This window comes from Eriocheir sinensis, chromosome 5, assembly GCF_024679095.1.
Source record: "Eriocheir sinensis breed Jianghai 21 chromosome 5, ASM2467909v1, whole genome shotgun sequence".
NCBI lineage: Eukaryota > Metazoa > Arthropoda > Malacostraca > Decapoda > Varunidae > Eriocheir > Eriocheir sinensis.
Window position 1 is genome coordinate 3,995,008 of NC_066513.1, and position 27,615 is coordinate 4,022,622.

At 42.0% G+C, this 27,615-nt stretch overlaps 1 protein-coding gene across 3 annotated transcripts in view; it reads left to right on the plus strand.

The window, feature by feature from the left end:
• Window positions 1-27,615, plus strand: part of LOC126983631 (ankyrin repeat and IBR domain-containing protein 1-like) — a 109,300-nt gene that overhangs the window by 10,854 nt on the left and 70,831 nt on the right. Inside the window, exons 2-5 of one of the 3 annotated variants that reach the window (XM_050836508.1) lie at window positions 3,023-3,168; window positions 13,056-13,221; window positions 21,138-21,259; window positions 23,892-24,099. In XM_050836508.1, the coding sequence (XP_050692465.1) occupies window positions 13,156-13,221; window positions 21,138-21,259; window positions 23,892-24,099 (396 nt within the window). In that variant the 5' untranslated portion in view covers window positions 3,023-3,168; window positions 13,056-13,155. Of the gene's footprint in view, window positions 1-3,022; window positions 3,169-7,437; window positions 7,565-13,055; window positions 13,222-21,137; window positions 21,260-23,891; window positions 24,100-27,615 lie in introns of those variants that run through there. The other 2 variants (XM_050836512.1, XM_050836511.1) reach the window with 2 other exon arrangements.

Below are 27,615 nucleotides of genomic sequence, written 5' to 3' on the forward strand. Positions count from 1 at the left end.
CATCATTAGGAAGAATCTTAATTATAGGCATAAAGGAGTCAGAGGGGGGATGAGTAGGAGGAATATGCCCAGAATCGTCCAGGGTGGAGTTCTTACAGAAAGTTTGAGCGAAGAGTTCAGCCTTAGAGATAGATGAGATGGCAGTGCTGCCGTCAGGGTTAAGGAGAGGAGGGAAAGAGGAAGCAGTGAAATTGGAGGAGATATTTTTGGCTAGATGCCAGAAGTCACGGGAAGAATTAGAGAAAGCAAGGTTTTGGCATTTTCTATTAATGAAGGAGTTTTTGGTTAGTCGGAGAATAGATTTAGCATGATTCCAGGCAGAAATGTAAAGATTATGGTTAGCGGGAGTTCAAAGGCCCTGGTACCTTTTGTGAGCTGCCTCTCTATCTTTGACAGCATGAGAACAAGCGTGATTAAACCAAGGCTTTTTAGCATGTGGAGTAGAGAAAGTATGTGGAATGTATGCCTCCATTCCAGAAACAATCACCTCTGTGATGCGCTGGGCACACACAGAGGGATCTCTATCCTGGAAGCAGTAATCATTCCAAGGGAAATCAGAAAAGTACATCCTCAGGTCGTCCCACCGAGCTGAAGCAAAATGCCAGAAGCATCGCCTCTTTGGTAGGTCAAGAGGATGTACAGGAGCGATAGGACAGGATACAGAAATAAGGTTATGATCGGACGAGCCCAACGGAGAGAACAGCTTGACAGAGTAAGCAGAAGGGTTAGAGGTAAGGAAGAGATCTAGAATGTTGGGCCTGTCCCCAAGACGGTCGGGAATACGAGTAGGGTGCTGAACCAACTGCTCTAGGTCATTGAGGAGAGCAAAGTTGTAGGCTTGTTCACCAGGCTGGTCAGTGAATGAGGATGAAAGCCAAAGCTGGTGGTGAACATTGAAATCTCCCAAGATGGAGATTTCAGCGAAGGAAGAGTGGGTCAAGATGTGCTCCACTTTAGAGTTCAAATAGTCAAAGAATTTTACATAGTTAGTAGAGTTAGGAGAGAGATAAACAGCACAGATGTATTTAGTAGTAGAATGACAATGAAGTCTTAGCCAGATGGTGGAAAATTCAGAAGAGTCAAGGTCGTGGGCACGAGAGCAAGTGATGTCGTTGCGCACGTAGGCGCAACATCCAGCTTTGGATTGAAATTTAGGATAGAGATAATAGGAGGGAACAGAGTAGAGGTTGCTGTCAGTAGCCTCAGAAACCTGTGTTTCGGTGAGGAAGAGAAGGTGAGGTTTAGAGGAGGAGAGATGATGTTTCACAGAATGAAAATTAGAACGAAGACCGCGAATGTTGCATAAATTTATAAGAAAAAGGCTTGAGGAGTTATCAAATCACCTCTCAGATCGGCAGCCAGAAAGGGAGTCCTCTCTGGGGGAATTTGTGGTCCCCCCCCCCCAGGCGGGGACTCCGAGGCATGGTTATTGAACGCCATTTTGAATTTTGAATTTTGGGAAAAGGTGTGAAGGTGTGTGTGTTGTGTGAATGTAGTGTGGTGTGGATAGAAGAGGATCTGTCTCTAGAGAGCATGCTGAACTACTCTCTGCTGTAGATGAGACAATAGGGAAACGGTTAGTGAGGTAATGGGAAGGGTCTTTGGAGGGCTTCAGCACCCTCCTCACTTCCCATATATGCCTCACCGGGAGTGGCTTGCGCCCGTTCGGTAATTGTCTTCCTACCTACTCCAACCATTGATCAGTTTTGAATATCCCGCTCACACTACATGTTCCAACACTTCCACACTCCGTTTTATCTTTCTTCTGATTGGTCCACATCATATAGTGGGCTGTCCTCACCCCCACCACCACCTACTACACAACAACACCCACATACATGAAACAGCTGATGCTATGAGTCACCAGAACGGGATGAATTGCGTCTTGTCAAGTTGGCTGTCACAACCTCCAAGTGATAGCGAGAATAATTTACTAAACTATACTAAATGTAATATTGTAGTGTTTTTTTTTAGATATGATGGAAAATAAAATCTTACATATGAAAAAATTTATATCGCGTTTACTCAGGCATCATATTAAACATGGCAATGATAATAAGTTAGTTGTATTGTGTTTGCCTTTGTCTTTCCAATGATATGCTTGAATATTTGCTACAATGCATAGTTACAGAGATGTGGAGGTAAAGAAAGACCCCACACCCCCCTGCCCCACCGTGCACAGGGGGATCGGAGGGCATGACTCGTTGCGTACCAAAAGGGTTAAATGTAAATCAGTACAAATAAGCAATTGCAAAGTACACTCGACCCTCAGTTTCCCGGACTAACAGGGAAAAACACATGTCCAGAAACCAAAAAAGTCTGAGAAGGAATTTGCTACTCTTCCGGGGTCAGGGTCTGGTCCCGGAAATTTACCATACACACTGGGTTCGGCAATATCCAGTATTCAGTACCTGCCAGGGAGGGAGTATTTGTATTTGGTAATAGTATTTGACAACATTCAAATATCATATTTGGGTATATTCGTATTTTTATTTGAATATTTATTGATGGAAATCAAAGTATTCTCATTCACATGCAAATATACGTTCAAGGAGAAAGTATTTGTCAACTCCTGACTTAACCAAGTATCACTATAGTCAGTATCTTTTCAACTGTCCACCAACAAAGCGGGAATTTGGATAGATGTGGCACCTGCTCATTTCTAGTTAGTGAATACGTACATAAAAATCAACTTGTGATGGATATTTAAGCTAATTTTTCAACAATATCTTTGAATGCACTCTGCCAGTGTGTGCATGCATGCATGTGTGCATGCATACCATTTCCCTGAGATTGAAACTGTCAACCTTAGAAATACAGATAGGCCATAACTGTGCTTCTAAGATGAAATATGCCAACAAGATGCGATTTCACATCATGCTATGATACTCTTTCCTATTTCATAGGTTTAAGATGTTTCAGTTCAACTTTAATGTTACTGTTAGCTCTGTTCAAGCTTTCACTCTTATATTTTGAAAGCCTACCAGTTTATGTTCCTGATGTGATTTTGATCCTTTCACAGGGAGGTGATGATGTGGTATCAACCTGTAACACTGATGGATTTGACCCCGGTGGGAATGAGTCTGGGGATTAATCAGTTTTGGAGTAATTCATCATATGCCACTCTTCCGTCTCGCCCTGTTCCACTCAGCCATCCTTGTGTACAGGGTAAGGCATCTGGCAAAACCTGTTGGCTGGAGACTGGTTGAAGAATGGCTTAGCAAGTGTATTTGATTGTGTACTAGACTGTGAATAAAATCTTTAGTGAGATTGAAGCCTAAGCAGGCTACAGATGATAGGGCCTGCACCAGTCTTGATAGTGTCACAGGAAACAGACAATGATCTGGGGATGTTTAAGAAACCTTCAGCATTCACTTATGGCTTCATCATCATCATTTCATCGACACCTGCTCCTAGGAGCTCCCACCAGGGGATGGCCACGGCAGAAGAGCTTCCAACTTTCTCTATCCAGACACTCCCTCCTTGCCTGCTCAAAGTTTCTCAAGGATCTTTCCCCCCTCTCCCTAACGTACTCTTGCACCCAATCCCTCCATTTCACTGGAGGTCATCCTCTAGCATTCTCTCCCTCTATCTCACTCACATACACCCTTCTGGTCATCTTACTCTCCTCCATTCGCTCCGTGCGGCCAAACCACTTTAAAGTCTGTCGCTTCACTTCTTCCACCACTCCACACTTCTTCCCTTCACCCATGTGACACATTCCAAAATGCTCGTACACACTTTCATTACTCATTCCATCCATTCTACTCACACCACAAGCACTCCTCAAATAACTCATTTCCACTGCCTGCACTCTAGACCTCTGACTTTCATTCCAGGGCCACGTTTCACTTGTATATGTGAGGGTTGGTACTGTTATTGTATTTCTCAAATCCCTCTTTACCTCCATGCTCACACTTCTGCCATTCATGATTCGTCCCAAAGACCCTACCACCCTTCTTCCTTGCAATGCCCTTTCTCTTATCTCTCCCTCCATACCACCATGCTTACACATAACTGATCCAAGGTACTTGAACTCATTGACCACCTCCATTTCTTCACCATTCAAAATTATTTTGCATTCTTTTTCACATTCAATTCCCACTCTATATGGGCATACAAAATCTACAACCTCACTTCTACTTATCTCACAAACCATCACTTTACTTTTGTTGACATTTACTTTCAGCTTTCTCCTATTACAGACTATCAAAAACACTGACCAAATTTTGTAGGTCACTTTCATTTTCTTCAATGAGCACCGTGTCATCAGCAAACAGTATCGAATTCAGTACCCTCTTCCTTCCCTCATCGAACAGTCTTACTCCAACATCCCCAACTTTGCCCTTCATTTCTCTAACAATACCATCCATATAAATATTGAATAACCATGGTGACATGACGAACCCTTGTCTTAAGCCCACTTTTATCTCAAAATGTTCACTTGTTTCTCCAGTAATTTTGACACATGCAGATGCATCCTCATAGAAAGACTTTATTGCACTAAGCAGTTTCCCTCCCACACCATAAATCTTTAAAACATCCCACAATGCAATCCAATCAACTCTGTCATAAGCTTTTTCCAAATCCATGAAGGCAGTGTATAGTTTCTTTCCTTTTGCTAATATTTTTTTCTACTACCATCCTGAAGGCAAATATCTGATCCACGCATCCCCTTCCTTTCCTGAAGCCTCCTTGTTCTTCACTGATTTTCTCTTCTGTAAGTCTTTGCACCCTCTCTATTATGACTTTTCCATATACCTTTTCGGGTATACTCAGGAGACTAATACCTCTATAGCTCCCACATTCCCCTCTCCTGCCCTTCCCCTTGTAAACTGGGACAATGATGGCTTTTGTCCAGTCTGCTGGCACCCCCCTGCCCATGCTACTTCACATATCTTGACCTTCCATTTCACGACTTCATCTCCTCCACACTTCAACATTTCTGCTGTGATTCCATCAATTCCTGCTGCCTTTCCATTTTTTAATCTTTTTATTGCCTGCTTTACTTCTTCATATGTTATACTTCTTTCTTTATATACTCTTCCTCTGCCTCTACTTAAAACTGCTGCTGTTACAGCTGCTGGACGTCCATCCTCAAAATTCATTAAGTTTTTGAAATATTCTCTCCATCTCTCTTTCGCAGCTTCCCCGTCTTTCAACATCTTGCCATTCTCATCCATAACTTCATTTATTTTACTTGAGGAGATATTTTCTGCATTTCTTTCGTTTTTTACTTCTTTCCAATATGATTTCCTGTTCCCTTTATATTTTTCACTTCGTCTTTTTCCAAAGTCTTCATCAACTCTCTTCTTACTTTCTTTTACTGCTTGTTTTAATTTCATTTTGCATTCTCTATATTTCTTTTTCCTTTCCCTTTTTACTTGTTCAGACACATTTCTTTCTTGTGTTTTCTTAAAAAGTTCCCTTTTCTCTTTTACTATCCTCCTTATCTCTTCTGTCCACCATGAATTTCCTTTTCTTTTTCCATCTCTCACCACTTTCATCCCTAACACTTTTTTTGTTGTAGTTACCATTATTTCTTTAAATGTTCCAAAAACGTTTTCAATATTTGTACTATCTTTTACACTTTCCCATTTTTCACTTAAGGCCTCTGCCATTTCATGGTTATACTCATCTTTTATTTCTTTTTCCTGTAACTTTTCTATCTTCAGTATTTCCTTTTTTACTTCACCTTTCTTTTCAAACACCCACTTTTCTTTCAGCTTTAACTTTGCCAGCACTGCAAGATGGTCAGATCCATCGAACATTCTTCTTACTACCTTTGCGTCACAAATTTCTTTTCTAAGCCTTTCATCTACTGCCACATAATCAATCAATCCTTTTTGCTCATTATCTTCTCCCCTCCTCCATGTGTATTGGTGGATATTCTTGTGCTGAAAGAAGGTGTTCGCTAGGAACATTCCCCTCTCAGCACAGACATCCACCAGGCACTCTCCATTTTCATTCTTCCCAGGTATCCCCCATTTTCCCACCACATCCATCACACATTCATCACCCACTTTAGCATTCATATCTCCCATCATAATAAGTTTCCTTTCTTTCTCAAAACTCTTCAAACATGCATTCACTTCCTCCCAAAAATCTTCCCTTTCTCTCAGTCCTTTTTTACTTTTCACATTTACTGGTGCATAAATATACACCCATGCATACTTTACTAAACCTACTTTTCCTTCCACCCACACAATTCTTGATCCCTTCCAACCATAATCAGTCACACCATTCCACACTCTTTCAGACATCACAATAGCACATCCTTCCTTACTCCTGCCTCCATACTTCTCATCTATCCCCGTCCATACACCCCCCCCAGGCACACCCTCCCAAGTACCCTCTCTACCATCACTCACACCAGTTCCTCGAATATGTGTTTCACTCACTCCCAACACATCCACTCTACCATTTACAAAATTTTCAATCATCACTCTCCTCTTTTCCTCACCACCTAAACCATTTACATTAATAGACACCAGTCTCATACATTCCTTTCTCTTCTGCCGCCCTCTGGCCATCGCTCCTGCCTCTAAAAACTCGATAAAAGTATTAGAGGCCACCAATGGCTTCATGCATGCTCATATTCACAAGAACAGAATCATTTGTGCTAAAAATTTGCATTAATCTTAAAATGAATTCACATGTCCTTTGCCTTTCCTACATGTGTAATTTCATCATCTTTATATACTTCTTATACAAATTTGCTTGGAAAAGCATAAAATATCAGGCTCTTCTTCCTTTAACCCGTCTGCTGCGATTGGCATGGATTTGGCTTTCACTGGTAGCCTGGTATCATATACTCTCAGGTCTTTCTCTGCCTCTGCGGTGGATAGTGGAGTGTTTCCCGTGTGGTATTGGTATGTTGGATATTCCCTCCCAAGGTGCATGACTACATTTTTATTTATTTATTTTTTTTTTTTACAGCGAAAGAGTCAGCTCAAGGGCATAAAAAATTAAACAAATATGAAAAAAAAGCCTGCTACTCACTGCTCCTAAAAAGAGTTAGAGGAGTGGCCGAAAGATAGGTCAATTCCGGGAGGAGAGGTGTCCTGATACCCTCCTCTTGAAAGAGTTCAAGTCATAGGCAGGAGGAAATACAGATGAAGGAAGATTGTTCCAGAGTTTACCAGCGTGAGGGATGAAAGAGTGAAGATGCTGGTTAACTCATGCGTAAGGGATTTGGATAGTAAAGGGATGAGATTGAGTAGAAAGTCGTGTGTGGCGAGGCCGCGGGAAGAGGGGAGGCATGCAGTTAGCAAGTTCAGAAGAGCAGTCAGCATGAAAATATCGATAGAAGATAGAAAGAGAGGCAACATGGCGGCGAAATTTAAGAGGTAGAAGACTATCAGTAAGAGGAGGAGAGCTGATGAGATGAAGAGCCTTAGACTCCACTCTGTCCAAGAGAGCTGTGTGAGGGGAGCTCCCCAACACGTGAGATGCATACTCCGTACGAGGGCGGACAAGGCCCCTGTAAATGGATAGCAACTGTGCGGGGGAGAAGAACTGGCAGAGACGGTACAGAACGCCCAGCCTCGAGGAAGCTGATTTAGTAAGAGAAGAGATATGAAGTTTCCAGTTGAGATTTTGAGTTAAGGATAGACTGAGGATGTTTAGTGTTGAAGAAGGTGACAGCTGAGTATTGTCAATTGAATTGTAGCAGCCAGTTTTTGTTTTATTCCTGTAGCTTGGTGATGTCCTCTTGTAGGAAATTGCAGTCAAGGGGTTAAGAAATAGTTTTTCTACATCCTCTTCTAGATTGGATGACCCTGTGTGGATATATTTACCTAGCTGTGATATGTAGGAAGCAAGCTGCACTGAGGGGGTCCCATCTCCAAGCTTCAGTTTATCAAGTTTATTATAGAATGGATGAATATTTTTGGCTTAAACTATCATGTTTTCGAGGTCATTCCAGGTGTCAGTGCATCTATGAGGAAAGCTGTGTTTCTTTGTCTTCAAATTTTTTTCTGTGACCTCTTTGTGTTTCTAGTGTCCTACATAAACAGGTCATTCTTGTCAATAATTTCCATTTCCTTCACTGCCCTGAACACTGCAATGAGATCTCTTTCACTTCTCTTCTCCAAGGAAGGCAAACCCATTCTTTCCAATCTCTCCTCATGTGTCATGTCTTAAGCTTGGCAACATTTTTGTCGGTCCTCTCTGGATTCTTTCTGTTTTCCTAAGATTTTTCTTTCTGTGTAGCGCCCAAACCATCTCATCACATGCCAGTGTTGGAGGAATCACTGACACTATCAGCAGTGTTGGGAGTAGCGGCACTACTAGTAGTGATGCTACTTTTTTAGTAGCTGTATCGGTAGTGCCACTCTTTTTAAGAAAGAGCGGCAAAAACGGTAGAGGCACTACATTTTTAGGTAGGGCTCATCACTACTCGCTGCTCCTACTCAGGGCGGACCAACTACGTACGTGATGAAAACGCGAATGAAACATGTACAGTTCAGTGGGCTGAGCCGCGGCCCTTCACTCTTGTCAGTCACCTAACGCTCGCTCAGTAGTGAATCTGCGACTGGAGGTGTGGCTGGCTGCCTACCTGTGGTCCGGTGTTTTTTTGTCTATTGTCATGTATCTGAACCATAGTCAGTCATGGAATACAGTGATCTTCAACCAGAACCTGAATCTTCTACTGGTAGCCAAGAAGTGGACACTCGAGCACGGCAAGCAGATCATTCAACTTGTGACAGTGAAACAGCTGAGGAAGATAGTGAAACTGTGTAAAGAGCGATTGAGTGAGAGCCAAGGGGAAAGCAGGGCTATGTATCCTCTCAGTCGCCCGCCTCGAGGCATGGGTAGCAGTGTTTGGGTAGCAACAACGAGAGTCAGACGTACAGTATCCTCCTGCTTGGCGCAATAAATGTCAAGAAAGTGTACTCCTGCCTTTCCCTGCCATGGACACACCTTCTAAGGTATCAGTAAGTGATTAGTCACTCGTGGATATTCCTGATCACGGCTCACGAAGCCTTGGAAACTGGTAAACACTGGGCGAGTCAACTAGCACAGCAGAGGGAGGTGAGTGAATCTTCTAGCCTCACGTACAGGAAGTGTAAAGTGACTTACTCAGTACTCTATCAAGGACGTGGAACGTAACAATATGTATAAAAAAGAATTATGTTTTTTCAGTACTTATTGTTCACAAGTATCGGCAGCGGCAGGAGTAGCGGTAGTGCACTACGTTTAGAAATGAGTAGCTGTAGTGGTAGTGCCACTACAATTTGACTGAAGTAGTGGTAGCGGTAGTGCCACTACTTTTAGCAGGTAGTGCGCACAACACTGACGATCAGCTGCTTCATCATATCCACGTCGGTCGTGGGCCACAACCCGTATGTTGTTGGTAGCTCAGATGTTTCTCTTCTTATCTTGCTCATGTCTTTCTATGGGGACAAGTTGTTTTCAAAGGTAACTCCTAAATAATTTTTCTTGTGCCATTTTAATGTCATGACTTCCCATTTTATATTGCCTGCTAAGTCTCCTTGTCATTACCATTAAATTCCATTCCTGACCCAAATATAGAACTTATCGGTTGTATTGTAGTCTTGAAAAGTCTCCTTCCTCTATCTTTCGTTACCGTGGCATCATCAACAAACAGACTAGTGTAGCTATTTAACACTTCTTCTGTGTCATTTATGTAAGTAATAACTACTGGGGACAACACTTATCCTTGCGGTCCCACATTTGTTACAGTGGCCCACCCAGACACTTGATTCCTTCTTACTGTCCTCATCTATTTATCTCAAATAGTCCTCCATCCACTTCAAGGTGTCTCCCATCAGCCCTCCTGTGTTTTCTAGTTACTATAAAAGACTCATGTCCTCACCACACGCATGTACAGACTGTACTGTTTCATCTGGCAAGCCTCCAAACACCTGTACCTTGGTCCTGGCCCAGGAGACCTTGAGTCTCAAGGGCTTTGCTTCCTCATGCAGTGCCTCAATTGAGAAATTGAATATCATTGCCAATAAGTTGTGTTAAATCAACCTCTTACTGTCGGAGATATTTTGCTTGTGCGTTGAATCCAAGCGAGAATGTGTCAAGTAATCAAGAGTCCAACGCGGCCAGTCAGCAGCCATGCTAGCCTTGCCCTCAGCAATCAGGGGCCAGGAGCAACTCAGTCACCTACATTGCCACTCAGCCAATGACTGGCCGTGTTGCTCGCGCCCTCAGCCAATCAGTATCCGGGAGGGAACGCTCACTAAGGGTTTGATGCACCCAGCCACAGGCTGCAGGGCTGTCACTCCCAGCCAGTGTGGGTGCTCTCTGTATTGACTTGTTTTAATGGCTGCTTCTCAGTGGTTTGTTTGACTGACTTGCCTCACTTCTTCACAGAATAGTTCATTATTATGTAGGAAATTTGATTATTTATAAATAGAAAATATCTGAGTTCAGTCGAAAAAGTCTCATATTCAGGGCTTCATCCTAGTAGATAAACTTGGCTACACTATGTTAAAATAACATTCTACTGTATTGACGAGATAACCATAGCTGGGCGTTATCGCGATAACTTACCGCAATACTTTATCGCTGATAACAAAATCGGGTTATCGGCCATCCGCTACTTATTTAAATATATATCGGTATCTTTGTTACTTTTGTAACCAAACTAGCGATAATCGCTACTTTTTTCTGCCTCAGAAAAAAGAAGAAAAAAATGTTGTCTCCTCCCTACTGCACATGCGTGGCCCGGGTGCCCGGTGTTGTATGAAAAAACTTCGGGGTATGAAATATCTTTCGTGAAGATATTTCATACTTAGATCATCAACATTAAAACATTAGGTTATTTTTTATGTTAGACTAAAAAATCAATATATCAAGGAAAAATCATTTAACTTTGCCCAAAAAATGATTATTCACTGCCTCAAATTTGATATTCCATATTCGTTTGTGAGCATGCCATGGTATTGAAGGCACTCGGTGTTGTGTTATTTGGTGTCCCATTGTCAAAAGCTGGCGCTTTTGTTTACAAACACTGGTCTCTCGTGAACTACGCATGTTCAGACCAGTAAGCGTAGCCCTGTACAGTCTCACAAAGCTTTTCAACACATTAACCCCTCCCTGGCGGCAGGGCAGATGTATGTATACTACCAAAAAAAATCGTCTGTATAGACGCTGTCGACTTTCATCCATACGTGTATATATAGATTCCCCGCAAGTGGGCATTCCAGATTGACGTCTATATATAGACTCTGCCGCAAAACTGAAAAAACATTTGAATCTATATATAGATGTTATTTAAGTTTGATTGGTTATATGTATATTTATATATTTATATGAAGGTTTAGATTCTGTATCAGTGCAATCACTGACGGTAGATGAGTCAGAATCATCAAAAACATCCAAAAAATCAGCATATATATCCTCAGCTACCAAAGAAGTCATTTCTTCCGTCTTAAGAGGTCTCTTTCTCCCTGACATGATAGACTAATAATAAAAGGAAATAGAAAAAAATGCATAAATTCCCAGTGTTAGGTGATGTGCGTAGCACATCCACCTCCGACAAAGCTCAAGCGGTGACTGTCCTTGAGAGGCAATGTCGGTAAGTGTCAGGGGGTTTGAGATGCCAAATAACGATTTATTTTGTTAATTTTGTTAGTAGTAAGGAATCGTCTTTATATATACCATGCTACAATCTAGTGTGGGCAAATGAGAGCAAACGTCTATGTATAGGCGCACCGACAAAAAGTCCCAATTTCGAAACGTCTACATATAGATCCTCCGCCGGGAAGGGGTTAAGAGTTGCTGGAAGGCTGAATCAGACATACAGTACCACCATCCTCGCTGTTTCTAGAACGACACTCTGTACATATAAATACAACTTGTACTGAGTGTCGTTCTAGAAACAGCGGGGATGGTGGTAGTGGTACTGTATGTCTGATTCAGTCTTCCAACAGCTCTTAACCCTTTCCTTGTGTGCGGTGGCGGACGCGACTATCCCCTCAGGCGCAGTCGGGCAGCCCAATGGGGGTCTTTTTTAACCTCTGTATCTCAAAAACTATTCATCACAGCTGAAAACCAAAAACACCACTAGAAAGAGGAGGTCCAGATCTATAGGAGTCGGTTATGTATGTCTCTCTTGCAAACGTACATGCACGTTCGGGGAGTGTTGAATGTTAACACTTACGTCGGTGCATGCGGGATGATCAGCCATATTGAGGGAACTGCGGACATTTCTCCTTCAGATTCTGGCAAGGTAGTATTGCCAAGTGCAATATTTACAACTATTTGGTCAAAGAATCAGTCGGGTGATAGGTGAAGCTATGCAAAAATGCCGCTATATTGGACAAGAACATCCACCAGTTACTAGTCCGTATATTTGCCGTGCTGGGCTGATATGATTTTCCACAAAATATAGTGAAGAACCCACTCAATTGTCAATCCTGTGTTGTGAGAATTAATGTTGGAACACTCTCATATGCGGGAGATTTGAGTGCGTGTGGAGCTCGCAGCGAACGTTTAGCGCCACCAGCAAATACGCCTAACGCTCGCTGCGAGCGTTTAGCAATGAAAGGGTTAATTATGGTTAAAAAGGTTTGTGAGACTGTACGGGTCTACGCTTGCTGGTTTGAGCATGCGCAGTTCACGAGAGACCAGTGTTTGTAAACAAAAGCGTTGATGGTGGAGACGCCACATAACACAACACCGGTTCAGGCGTTTCTAGTATTACCGTCCATAGGTACGTGTCAACGTGTGGTTTTCAGGTTTTGTAAGTTTTCTAAAATACAGATAATGAAAATTTGAATTCATCTATGATTTTTATTTGAAATATCAATATACGCAGTATCGTTTTCGCCTATCGGACTTATCGCTAGCAAGTATTGGAATTGTGGATTTATATCGGGTATCGGTTATCGCCTATATTTGTGTTTCCAGTTAACAAATATTGGTTATCACCAATAAGGTTTTTCATTATCAGTTATCGGTTATCGGGAATAAGGTTTTCTGTTATAGTGCCCAGCTATGGAGATAACTACTAAAACATGTAAAAGATTAACATGATCATAAAAGATGGAACTATATTGTTATTATGTTTACAGTGGGCAGGAGAGGGATGCAGGCAAACTTTAGAAGACTGTGACTGCAGTGGTGTGTGTGCTTGGCAAGCCTAGGGAGGGACAGCCCTTGGCTCAGAAGAGAATGGGAAGTGCCTCGTCCAAGTTTAAGAAATATCTTCAACATGGTGATGAATTTGCTGCTATGCAGGTGAGCCATACCCATCTTCATTCTGCATATCCATTGCCTCTTTTTCAGTATTTTTTTATCTATGGCTAATGTATTGGACATTGGTGTTATTTACATATCTTCCCATAAATGATGGCCTGATTTTGTTCTCCATAAGGAGAGCTTCATACATGCTTGTCCAAAAAAGGGTGATTTCTGTGTTGCACAGTATATTCTTGTTTTTTGTTCAGACCCACAGCTTTTTATGTCACTACCATGTCCCATGTATGTTCTGGCTTTGACAAGTTATTCTTTACTTTAACCCTCTCGTGCACCGTAAATTTCCAGTAAGTTTCTGTTCCACTCATCATGCATTTCTCAGGCCTGACCGGCCTTTTTTTGCCTCCGCGATACTCTACATTCCCGGACGTATTTTACCCTCACAGATATATCGTACCCCAATAAATTTGGTATCAATGGCTTCATAAAGACTTGTACTAGAACATGCGCAAATAAAAATAAAAGAAAATAAACAATACAAACTTGTTTCAAGTCTCCGTATAGAGTATTGTAGACAACAAATCCTAAGTACTAACTCTTCCCCACTTGCTAGCTCGAAATTTTGTGGGCCAACTTTTTTAGCCGAATATATGTTTTGAAGCGGAATTTAGTGAAGATTCTTATGGTATCCTCAAAATCCTCATACACCTATTAGTTCTCGAGTTACAGCGAGAAAACTGTATTTAAAAAAAAATAATCTACAGAGTTGACGCTCCTCATCTACACTCATCGCTCCTCATCTACGCTCCTTATAAAGGTTGGCATATGTTACCATTAAGAAATTTATCCCAACAAATGACGCTTCCAAATTTAACGCACTTTCACCGAAAACTTAATTTTTAATAAATTTTTAAATCTTTTATGACGCTTTTCGCGTCATTGTGCGCCAGGACCTTTTACCCTCTGATGACGCTAAACGCATCATCGTGCGCGAGAGGGTTAAGTTGCTTGACATTAGCAAACATTTATCTTAAACTCTCCCTCAGTTGTGGCAGAACATTTTTTTTCATCCAGTGATCCCGGACAGTGCCAAAATTTGATTTACTTTTTTGGAGGTCAGACTTATAGCCTCTTAAGTCTTTGGTCATTTTGCTTCCCCATTCCATCAGACAGCACTATTATAATGTTCTGTCACTTTCTTATGTCCATATAGCTCTGTTTTCAGCTCACAAATTATTCACAGTACCCTCCCGAGTTTTGCGCTTGCTTTTTTCTGAAGGTATAGTGATAAACACGAGTATCGCGAAACTCGGGTTATTGAAAACACTGAAAAAGCACTTATTTCTTCCTGCCTGTAGAGAAGCTGACTTTTTTTCCCCACTTTACTCCCTTGTTATCTCAAATTTCATACCTTGGAAAAAGGAAGATACTATGAAGAGAGAACAGGTCGTTTTGAAGCTGCAGCTGAAGGCGGCCGCCAACTGACAGTTCTGAAAAAATGCTTTTCATTCGCTGAGTCAGTCGACATCATCACTAGCGCTCACCCAATTAACGGCCTCTATGATGAAATGAAAGCTTTGTTAATCTGAAGTCAGTATTGATAGTTTAATCAATAGTTCATAGTTTTTACCACAGGCCATAACCCTTTATTCATAAAAGTAAAAAAAAATCCATGCCTTTTCTCCATCTCAAAAAAGTTATTGTGTGGGGGTTTGGTCTGAAACAGTGCACTTGAGGAAGGGAATCTCAGTCCATGTGGGCAGGAAACATTAAAACAAGACTGTGGTTGTTGTCACTTGTTCTAATAGTTGCAGCTGTTCCTTTTAGTATTTTTCTCTTACTTAACCCTTTCAATACGATGACGCCTACGTAGGCGTCATGAAGCCCCAGTAACATATACGATGACGCCTACGTAGGCGTCATGAAGCCCCAGTAACATATACGATGACGCCTCCGTAGGCGTCATATTTCTATTCTGTTTCTTCTTCTATTGAGTTGTCCCGTACTTTGTGTTGGTTACTAAGTAAAGACGCCGTATGCTGTCCTTGAAATCCTATTGCTCCTCCCACCATCCTTGTTCCCACCAATCACAAAAAATGAGCTACAGTATGCACCGCCTTCTTCCCGCCTTGTGTCTAAAATTAGGAAGTCTCTTTGTCTCTCTCTCTCTCTCTCTCTCTCTCTCTCTCTCTCTCTCTCTCTCTCTCTCTAGCCGACACCATCATGTCTCGCCAACGTTGCCAGATTGCCGTTTTCAGCCTCCTATTTTTGCCGATTTCCGACCCAAAAACTGCCTCCTCGACCCCAATAACTGCCTATATAAATAGATATCGGAAAAATAATTAATTATTGGTGTCTTTTGGCAATTGCTGTGGCTCAGAAATAGGTAAATACGAGGCTCTGAGTACGATAATCTGGCAACGGTGCGTCTCGCATACCTCTCTCTCTCTCTCTCTCTCTCTCTCTCTCTCTCTCTCTCTCTCTCTCTCTCTCTCTCTCTCTCTCTCTCTCTCTCTCTCTCTCTCTCTCTCTCTCTCTCTCTCTCTCTCTCTCTCTCTCTCTCTCTCTCTCTCTCACACACACACACACACACACACACATTGTCTGTGATGACAAAGGAGTATCTGGCAGCTCTCTGACTGATGATAACAGAGTTGTATTTGCTGATAATTTCTCGACATTCTTCCTCCTCTACACAATCATCTGCTTTCTCTATTTCTTTCCCCCTTGCCCCTTTCTCCCCTTTCTTTATTTTGCTTTTTTTTATTTCGCGTTGACGCAATTTATATTATGCATAGCAGGTATATGTTGACTCGTCATGTATGCTGCTTTGCAAATACGGGATACATGTAATGAGGGCTTTCAGCAGCATAATATACGGAGACGACAAGCAGATACATGCCGGCTCAGGTTTCCCGGCCGTGCAGCCGTATATCAGCCAGGCGGGCTTTTTGAACACCCGGCACGAAGGGGTTAATAACAGGCATAAAGGAGTCAGAGGGGGGATGAGTAGGAGGAATATGCCCAGAATCGTCCAGGGTGGAGTTCTTACAGAAAGTTTGAGCGAAGAGTTCAGCTTTAGAGACAGATGAGACGGTAGTGCCGCTGTCAGGGTTAAGGAGAGGAGGGAAAGAGGAAGAAGTGAAATTGGAGGAGATATTTTTGGCTAGATGCCAGAAGTCACGGGAAGAATTAGAAGAAGCAAGGTGTTGACATTTTCTATTAATGAAAGAAGTTTTGGTAAGTCAGAGAATAGATTTGGCACGATTCCGGACTGAAATGTAAAGATCAAAGTTAGCGGAAGTTCGAAGGCTCTGGAACCTTTTGTGAGCTGTCTCTCTATCTTTAATAGCACGAGAACAAGCATGATTAAACCAAGGCTTTTTAGCATGAGGAGTAGAGAAAGTACGTGGAATGTATGCCTCCATTCCAGAGACAATCACCTCTGTGATGCGCTGAGCACACACAGAGGGGTCTCTCTCCTGGAAGCAGTAATCATTCCACGGGAAATCAGAAAAGTACATCCTCAGGTCGTCCCACCGAACTGAAGCAAAATGCCAGAAGCATCGCCTCTTCGGTGGGTCCAGAGGATGTACAGGAGCGATAGGACAGGATACAGAAATAAGGTTATGATCGGAGGAGCCCAACGGAGAGAACAGTTTGACAGAGTAAGCAGAAGGATTAGAGGTAAGGAATAGGTCTAGTATGTTGGGCCTGTCTCCAAGACGGTCGGAAATATGAGTAGGGTGCTGAACCAACTGCTCTAGGTTGTTGAGAAGAGCAAAGTTATAGGGTTGTTCACAAGGCTGATCAGTGAAAGATGATGAAAGCCAAAGCTGGTGTTGAACATTAAATCTCCTAAGATGGAGATTTCAGCAAAGGAAGAGTGAGTCAAGATGTGCTCCAGTTTAGAGTTCAAATAATCGAAGTTTTACATAGTTGGTAGTTAGATGATAGGTAAACAGCACATAGGTATTTAGTAATAGAATCACAATTACGTTTAACCCAGATGGTGGAAAATTCAGAGTAGTCAATGTCGTGGGCATGGGAGCAAGTGATGTCGTTGCGCACGTAGGTGCAACATCCAGCTTTGGATTGAAATTTAGGATAGAGATAGTAGGAGGGAACAGAGTAGAGGTTGCTGTCAGTAGCCTCAGAAACCTGTGTTTCGGTGAGGAAGAGAAGGTGAGGTTTAGAGGAGGAGAGATGGTGTTCCACAGAATGAAAATTAGAACGAAGACCGCGAATGTTGCAGAAATTGATAAGGAAGAGGTTCGAGGCGTTATCAGGACACCTCTCAAGTCGGCAGCCAGAAGGGGAGTCCTCCCTTGGGGAATTTATGGCCCCCCCCAGGCGGGGACTCCGAGGCAGTGTTTTCGTTAGCCATTTTGAATTTTGAATTTTGGGAAAAGGTGTGTGTGTTGTGTGAATGTAGTGTGGTGTAGAAAGAGAGAGGAACTGTCTTTTGAGAGCATGCTGAACTGCTCTCTGGTGTTGATGAGACAAAAGGGAAATGGTTAGTGAGGACATGGGAAGGGTCTTTGAAGGGCTTCAGCACCCTCCTCGCTTCCCATATATCCTCACCGGGAGTAGCTCACGCCCGTTCAGTAGGTGTCTTTCTACCTACTCCTATAATATATATTACATCGCTCGTTCCCCTAAAAGTCGTGACCCCGCGACTCACCCCACCTTTACAAATTGCTGTACCTACCCATGTTACAGTCGCCCAAAGTGTACCAGCTAAGCGTGGTCTTGTTACAGTTGCTTTAAAGATTATCACACAAGTCATGCCCGCCTAACGATACAACATAGGGAAATGCCAATGATAATAATCATGGAAGTAACAAGAAATGGGTAATGTACATACAGGTCGAGGTAAACAAGGCTAGAGTCATGGACGTGGAAGTTGAGTACTATTCCGAGACAACAAAATAATAGCTCGAAAAATTATTTACATGATACATCCTAGAAAAATTAAATTGACTAAATTGTCACTAGGATACATGGTAATGGAGCTATTTGGAATAGTAAAAAGAAAAAGGAAAAATCCTTGAAGAAGATCTGCTACACACTGAACCTTTGAGTCACACCTTGACACAAAACTGTTGCAGAGAAACACTCATCCGTTGTGTGACAATTAATTGCCAGTGTCGTTACCCTCGGCACGCCTTCGAGACAGGCGGGGTATACAACAATAGATAAGGTTGTGTGAAAAGAGGTAATGTTATCCGTAGAGTCTCCTAATAGTTACAATGTGATAACAAGGACAAGTCTGGAGAACCTTAGAAGCATCGGCAGTCAGCACCACTAACTCCTAATACTCCGTTTTTCAGGTCTACAGTACTATAAAAGAAAATCCTGTCACCAAGTTGTGAAATCACTGTTGTAACAAATCTCAGTGAAATATATAACTCCAGCACAATTGATTAAAGTAATTTCAGCATTAATAAACATAAAATTAAAAAGACAAATTTCCTCCTATCCCTCGATCGTAACGAACGTGGATGACTGACATCTGTGACGCCAAAAATAATTCCCGTATCGGGTAACAGTGGTATGTCAAGCAAAGGGTAAGTAAGACTTGTCTGCTTACTTCCAAAGCTTACAGGTATTCACATGCTGGTTACAATAAAAGTTAGGGACAGCATCTGCTCAAGTTTAGTTAAGTCTGTCTTTGCAGAGAAAAATGTCTGTTTCAAGCAGAAGCACATGAGGTTCAAGGTTAAAAAGTACCTATCCCTATGTTAGTCTACACCCTCGGTTAATACGGCTCCAATTAAATTAAGAAGACTGGCTGCCTTGCATCAACTCAGCAATAAAAAAAATAGTGGGTTAGAGTGAAAAGTATTACTCAAGCACTCCCCTCTTGCATAAAAAAGATGCAGGCAAAAGGTCAGGAACCAAACATAAATTAGTAAATGCGAGGATGCAGGTTATAGTCGTTCGGTGGAAAGATAGACAAAGCAGCGTCAGGCTGAACCTCAAGCTGGCGCTAGTCTTTGGAGACGATTACTATGCACTATTCTGTAAATTAAAAAGTAGATCGTAAAGCTCAAATTTCCGTCTACCTATTTATCTGACTATTTCTGCCTAAACTACGGGTAAAAGAACACACCAAGGAATTTTTTTTTTTATTACCGCTGGTGACACCCAAAAAGGCTTAGGTCAGAGGGTCGCGAAGGCCCCCCTCCCCGACGAATGTGTCGACGGCAAAAGCTTCAAAAAGGACCCAAAACCTTCAAAGAGGAACGTTAAGGACAATCATGTACACAAGGAACTCTAGTAATAATCCAGCATTAGCTACAGAAATGGCTTCTCCATCTGTCCAGTTTCCTTGTTTAAAACACGAGATCAAATCAGTAGACAGCCTATAGGCATCCACTGGCCTGTTAAAAAGGCCACTCGTTTGCACAGTGTCCACAGCAAAATTTACACCCTTTACAAGGCTGTGTGCCCATCTTCCCCAATTGTTTCAAGAAAAAGTGACCGAAACGCATCATAATCCTTTCGTTCTGTGAACGCACTCTTGTTTATGAGGGCCGTCGTTCCTGTTCCCAGGATTGACCTTCGAGCGGCTGAGAGATATTGTATATCCCGGATCTGACACGAATGAAATGTTCATGACAATCTCACTTTGAAACAAGAAGTCCCTGGCCGAATAATCTGCCTCCCTTGCTACCTGCGAAAGGCCTAACTGCTGTTGCTGTTAGCGGGTGATTAGGGGCAGAAGCCATTGTGGGATTAGTTAGGTAAGTAAATACCTCTTGGTTGCTCATGCAGCGTAGAAGGAGAAAGCACCCTTTGAAGACTGCTACACTCCTTACATAACAGTTACCATTATCCGTGATCGCACTGTCATTTCTCTCTACCCACCCCTCATGGTCCTCGGTGAGAGCTTGTAACTTCGGGTCAGGTTTCTCTGCCATTAAAAAGAGTTACTTGTAAAATAAGGAGTAAAATGGTAAAAGAAAAAAGATTGTTGCTGCAAAAATAATTAAAGTAATAATCATTCACAGCTAAGTATGTGCTCACTCCTCCCTGATGCTTCAAAAATGAATAAAAAATAGGAAAAAGAATGATGAGTGAGGCTTAGCAAAACAAAACTTCTCCACTGTGCAATAAAATACACAAAAGAAAGGAGAAAATAAAATGAATGAATATACATAAAATGCGTAACACTGTTACTCAAGAAAAATATTAAACATCCACACGCCAGAAAATTCAACAGCTGAAAAATCTAATAGATTAGATATGGCCCCACACGCCTAAACCAAAAGAAACAATGCACAAGATGTCGACAGTTTTCAGTTTTCCCCATAAAGGCGGACACTCACTATATGATGTGTCCTGTCTGTCAGCCGAAAAGTGGGCTGAGCTAGAGGCCATGAGGCAGTGTGTGTGGGTGTAATTTGTGCGACGTGGCTTCACAACACGGCCCGATGGCCTTTTGTTTAGAGTTTTTACGTCTCTAAAGCCGGTGTCCGTTGAGATTTTGTGGTCCGTTAAATCCGAAATCCGTTAAATCGGGGTCCGTTAAATCGAGGGTCGAGTGTGTGTGTGTGTGTGTGTGTGTGTGTGTGTGTGTGTATATATATATATATATATATATATATATATATATATATATATATATATATATATATATATATATATATATATATATATATATATATATATATATATATATATATATATATATATATATATATATATATATATATATATATATATATATATATATATATATATATATATATATTCACCTTTTATAAACGTCCTTCCTCAAATCTTTGATACTTTGCATTGGCGTGCCCTAAACAATGGAAACTGTTTATACATATGGTCCAGTCAGTTTCTCAGTAATGTTCCTCTGCATCACACTAGAGGTTTTCAAAAGTTGTAGCTTCTTTAAAAAGCTTCACAAAATTTGTGTCTCCATCTTGGTTTTCTCATTTCAGGTTTTCCAAAGCTCTCCTGAACTCCGCTCCAACCTTGACCCCAGTGCAAGCTATGGAGAGTCTCACAACCACAACACTCCCTTGCATTATGCTGCCAAGCATGGCATGAAGCATTTGCTGAGGTCAGGTATTTGTTTTCTGTAGAGTTAGAGGGATTTTGAAAAGTAGATTTTATTTCTTAGAGGGAGAAAGGCAGCTGGGATCTGTAATATTGTATCAGCACAGAAATGCTGAAAGCTGGGGGTGAAGCCACGACCCATGGGTTGCATGCAGTGCTCCCTGTTATGTGGCAGTCCAGTGACATTCCTCCTGCCTGGAAAAGAGGGCTGGTTGTCCCTATCTGGAAAGGAAAAGAGGACTGACAGGACTGCAATAATTACTGTGGTATTACACTGATTAGTTTTTTTTACATTACTGGAAACAGCTAAAAGGCTTAACAAACAGAAAAACAAAAGCCTGCTGAGCACTGCTTCAGTAAAAGAGACAACAATGAGAGGCCAGAAGTTAGATTAGTTTCGGTTGGAGAGGTGTCTTGATGCTCTCCTCATGAAAGAATTTGTCATAGGCAGGAGGAGATACTTATGTAGGAAGGCTGTTTCAGAGTTAACTAGCAAAAGGGATGAAAGAGTGAAGGTGCTGGTTAAGTCTTGCATAAGGAATTTAGATAGTGTAGAGATGAGAGACAGTAGAAAGACGTATGCAGCAGGGCACCAGGAGAGTTCGAGGAGGCATGCAGTTAGCAAGTTCAGAAGAGCAGTCATCATGAAAATGTCAGTAGAAGATGGAAAAAGAAGCAACACTGCAGTGGTTTAAGAGTTAGCAGGCTGTTAGTAAGAGGAGGAGACCTGATGAGGCAAAGAGCCCCCCCTCCCCGACACCCACCCATGTGAGATGCATGCTCCTTATGCTCCTTATGAGGACAGACAAAGCCCCTGTACATTGATAGCCTTTGGGAGAGAGAAAAAGCTGGTGGAGATACAGAATGCCTAACATTGAAGAAGCTGATTTAGCAAGAGATGAGATATGAAGTTTCCAGTAATGATTTTGAGTTCAGGATAGACTAAGGATGTTTAGAGTTGAAGAAGGTGACAGCTGAGTTGTATCGAAGAATAGGGGATAGGTGTTTGGAAGATTGTGGTGTTGAGTAAATAGGTGGAGAAATTTAATTTTTGAGGCATTGAAGAACATGTAGTTCCTTCTGCCCCATCCAGAATCCAGAAATGATAGCAAGGTTTGAGGTTAAGCATTCTGTGGTGTCCACCTAGTCTTGCAATTCCTGTTGGGAGGGTCTTCAGTTAAAAGGTGTTGAGTAATGCCAAGCAGAGTCATCAGCATAGGAGTGGATAGGAGAGTTTATTTTGGAAAGATCATTAATGAACAACAAAAAGAATGGGAGATAAAAGAGCCCTGCAGGACACCGTTGTTGATAGGTTCAGGGGAAGAATGTTACATCAACCACAGCAGAGACAGATTGGCCAGAAAGGAAACTGGAGATATGGTAGAGAAAGAGGGATAGAAACTGTACAAGGGTAGTTTAGAAAGCAAAGATTTGTACTAGACTAGGCCAAAAACTTTTGAGAAGCCTAAGGCAACAGCAAAAGTTTCACGTAAATGGCCTAAAGAGGATGACCAGGACACAACGTTTCCAGAATTGGGCAATATTCACATTCCAATATTTTACACTTGTATTCATCCCATCCATCGTTGCCAGTCATCGTCCTCAGAGCTTCGTATTTACTGGCTTCTGACCCGTAACTATTGCCGAGAAGCACCGATAATTAACCATTTTAATGATAAATATATATGAAGGCAGTTATTGGGGTGGAGGGGACAGGAAATCGGCAAACATAAGAGGCTGAGTAGGACAATCTGGCAATGGTGATTCCTTCCATGGTTCATACAAATCTTGTGACTGGCCTTGCTCAAGAGTTAACCTGTATGAGGTCAACCACTCACCATATATACGTGAAGCCCGTGTTTATTATCTGCTGTCACTTATCACTTCCTGTGGATTTGAAATTCCCTCTTGCCACATTCATTATGTTTCTGGAGGTGACTGGCATATGTCAGTACACTTTCCTTCCTGTTCAGACACACGGGTAAGCCATTGCCCCCACCCCCATCTTGAATTATATGGGACAAAAAAAGATAATTTGATTTTGGCTGACCTGTTAAGGGTCAAGGCACTGCAAGCATTAGGGCTGAGATGAGGTGCCTGAAAACCATCTTTGTGTGGGAAGCTAAGACTGACATAGTGCCTGGGATGAGCTGGAAGTTTAATATTTGCAAGAAAAAATGGGGAAAAAAACTTGACCAGTTTCTGTCCTGCCTTGTAATTCTGCAGGTAAATTGGAGTATCACCAACTTGGCTTTTGTCACTACAATATGCAATAGTACAGTACAACCACAGTGCTTGAGGATTGACTGTAATTAGATAACTGAAAGATCATTACCATTCAGTAATTTTCATCATCCAAATCCATTGCTTTCACCTCAAGGATAAGAAAAAGTAAACTTTCTTGAAATAAGAAAAATCATGTTCAATAATTGTGAGTATACTGTACTTATAATGATGCTCATTCTTCTTGGGAAATTATTTCATTGACTTTTTCTGATAGAAAGCTTTTAGAAAACCACAAATTATTAATACTACTGTGCACACTCCTGTCTCTTTGCACCCCATATCCTCATCTTTCCTTTACACAATCCCTACCCCTGCATTCCCCATGTGAGAGAACTTTTATGTTTCCTCAGGACTTTTCTCAGTGATCTTGGAGGAAACCCAAATAAGAAAAATGCAGATGATGAGACAGCAGTTCACTGTGTCTGCCGCGTTGGGCAGGCCAAGTCTCCTTCAGCAGAGGATCGACGTGCAGCCTGCATTGTCATGATCTTACAGTGGCGTGGACCTTTGCTGCCAGATGGGGAGAAAGAAAGGGCTCAGCTTAATGCCCAAGACAAGGTGTGTGGATTTATCCAGTTGTATTTACCAAGTTGTAGTATACACGATTTGAGTCAGCCTCATGTTATCCTGCTTCCATGACTGCATTTATCCGGCTAAGTCTGAACCCTTTCTGTACGGCGACACTGACATCGGCGTCATGAAGCGCCCAGTGCAATATACGGCGACACCGACGTCGGCGTCGTAATTGTTTTAGTTGTTCCTGAGTGATTCCGTATTCTGTTCTGGCTCTACCTAGAGACTCAGTATGTGATGCGGTGTCTTATTTGACTTTCAGTGTTATTATAGTGTAATAACGTAAGTGTGTCTTGCGCGCATTTGTACTTGACAGTAACAATCAATTCTAACAGAAAATAACAAAAATAATGAGAAAGAAATGATATATGTGCATGTGTAGAGTAGTGGAGTTCCTCTTCCTTTGAGTTGCCAAGTGGCTGGGTAGTGAGTGCTTATCTCACCACCCCCTCGGCTCAAGGACGCAGCCTCCCCTCCCTGCCTCCCTTTCATCCTCCCGCTGTCTCTGTTCTCTCTCTTCCTTACTTCCTTCCTTCTACCTCCTCCCTCCAGGGTGTGTGTGTGTGTGTGTGTGTGTGTGTGAGAGAGAGAGAGAGAGAGAGAGAGAGAGAGAGAGAGAGAGAGAGAGAGAGAGAGAGAGAGAGAGAGACGCCTCTTCAGCAAGTTTGAGCTTGCTGTTCCTCGACCCTTCCCTTGTGTCACGTTGTGTGTGTGTGTGTGTGTGTGTGTGTGTATTTACCTAGTTGTATTTACCTAGTTGTGACATACGGGAAAAGAGCTATGCTCGCGCTGTCCCGTCTCCATATCCGCTATTATCCAACTTTTCCTTAAAATCATGAATGTTTCTTGCACAAACCACCTTCTCCTCCAGTCCATTCCACAGCTCAATGCTTCTGTTTGGGAAGCTAAACTTTTTCACATCTCGCCTACACGTGGTCGCCCTCAATTTCTTCCCATGTCCTCTTGTTTCTCTCTCGCTCCACACACACAGGTCCTCTCTGTCCAGATTCTCCACCCCACTCGCCACCCTGTACACTGCTATCAGGTCTCCTCTTTCTCTTTTTCTCTCCAGGGTTGTGAGCCCCATGCTATTGAGTCTCTCCTCGTAAGTCTGATCTCTAAGTTCCGGTACCATCTTAGTTGCCACTCTCTGCACTCTTTTCAGCTTCCTTATGTTCTTCTTTTCGTGAGGAGACCAGACCACTGCTGCATACTCCAACCTTGGCCTTATCATTGTAACTATTATTTTCTTCATCATCTCCCCATCCAAGTACACAAATGCCGTCGTTACTTCCTCAGCAAATTCATAGTTTGTCCCGTTATCCTGTTGATGTGTTTGTCCGGTGACATGTTCTCTGAGATTGTCACTTCCAAATCTTTTTCCTCCACTCCTCCGCATATTATCTCACTTCCCATCTTATAATCATATTCACATCTTCTACCACTTCTACCAAACTCCATTTTTTTACATTTCCCAAGGTTGAACTCCATCTGCCATGTACCACTCCACTCCCATATTCTATCCAGGTCCCTCTGCAATGCCTCACAGTCCTTCATATTATTCACATGTCTCAACAGCTTTGCATCATCTGCAAACAAACTCACAGCTGGACACTCCATCCACCATATAATTTATATAAACAGCAAACACTATTGGTGCCAGCACCGAACCTTGTGGGACTTCACTCATCACAGGGCACCAGTTGGAAACCCTGTCCCTGATTATCATCCTTATTTCCCTGTTAGTTAGGAAGTCCTCCAGCCACTTAATCAGTCCATCACCCACTCCACCCCTATTTTTAATTTTCCAAATTAGTCTTCTGTGCGGTACTTTGTCGAATGCCTTTTTCAAATCCAGGTACACTCCATCCCCCCAGCCTTCTCTCTCTTGTAATAAATCTGTCACCCTTGAGTAATAACACAACAAGTTGGTGACACAAGATCTCCCTCTCCTGAATCCAAACTTGCAATCCGAGATAATTTTCTTACTTTCTAAGAAATCTGACCCTGTTTTTAACTAGCCTCTCACATATCTTTGCAACCACACTAGTGAGTGATACCGGTCTGTAATTTAATGGGTCCTCTCTCCTTCCTCCTTTATAAATTGGTACTATGTTTGCTCTCTTCCAATCTTGTGGTACCCTTCCTTCACTCAGGGAGGCACTCATTATGGAGTGCAGTTTCTCTGCAAGTTGCTCACTACATTCTTTCAAGATCCACCCTGATACTCCATCCGGCCCCGTCGCCTTTCTTACATCCAGCTTGTTCAAGCTTTCTTTGACCTCCTGCACCGTTAACTGTATCTCCTGCATAACCCTTCCTCTTTCCTGGCCCGATGGTTGTATAAATTTGTCTTCTTTTCTGAAAACTATGAAAGGTGTTGTTCACCACCTCTGCCATCTCTGCTGGGTCCTCATATGTAGTTTCATCCATTTTCAGTTTATCGATTGTTTCTTTATTCTTTAATTTGCCGTTCACATGTCTATAGAATAGTTTGGGTTGGTCTTTGCACTTGTCGACTATATCTTTTTCATATTTCCGTTTTTCTTCTCTTCTAATCTTTGTATATTCATTCCTTGCTTGTTTGTAACCATTCCATGAGTGTGTGTGTATTTACCTATTTGTATTTACCTATTTGTAGTCTACAGGGCTCGAGCTAAGCTCTAATAGTTCTGTCTCCATATCTACATTCATTCAGCCTTTCCTTCATTTGTTGGACACTGCTCGCCTCCACCACCTCTTCCTGCAAGCTGTTCCATGTCTCAACACTTCTATGTGGAAAACTATACTTTTTCAAGTCACTCAAACAAGTTCTTTTATTAAGTTTATTTCCATGTCCTCTCAGCCCCCGCATTCTTGCAGTAGAGAAGAGATCATCTCTATCCACCTCATCAAACTTATTTACCAACTTATACAGCGTGATCAGATCTCCTCTCTCCCTTCTTTGTTCCAGTGTCGTCAAGTTCATCTCCTTCAATCTGTCTTCATACGTCATATTCGAGAGTTCTGGGACCATTTTAGTTGCAATTCTCTGTATTCTTTCCAACTTTCTGATATCCTTCTTTTTGTGAGGCAATCACACAACAGCAGCATATTCAGGTTTTGGTCTTATCAGTTGTTATAATTTTCTTCATCATTTCCTTGTCCATATAATGGAATGATACCCTTATATTTTGCATCATCCTGTAGGTTTCTCCAAACAACTTGTTTATGTGCTTTTCTGGGGATAGTGAGTCTTGCATCGTTACTCCTAAAACTTTTTCTTCATGTACCACCTTTAAGTTTTCTTCTCCCATCCTGTATGTTTTTCTTGGTCTATTTTTTACTTTTCCCCATTTCCATAACATGACATTTGTTTGCATTAAATTCCATCTCCCATAACTGGCTCCATCTATACACTCTATCCAGGTCTTTTTGCAGCTCTTCACAGTCTTCCTCTGTCATCACTTTTCTTATTAACTTTTCATTGTTTGCAAAAAGACTCATATAACTTTTTATACC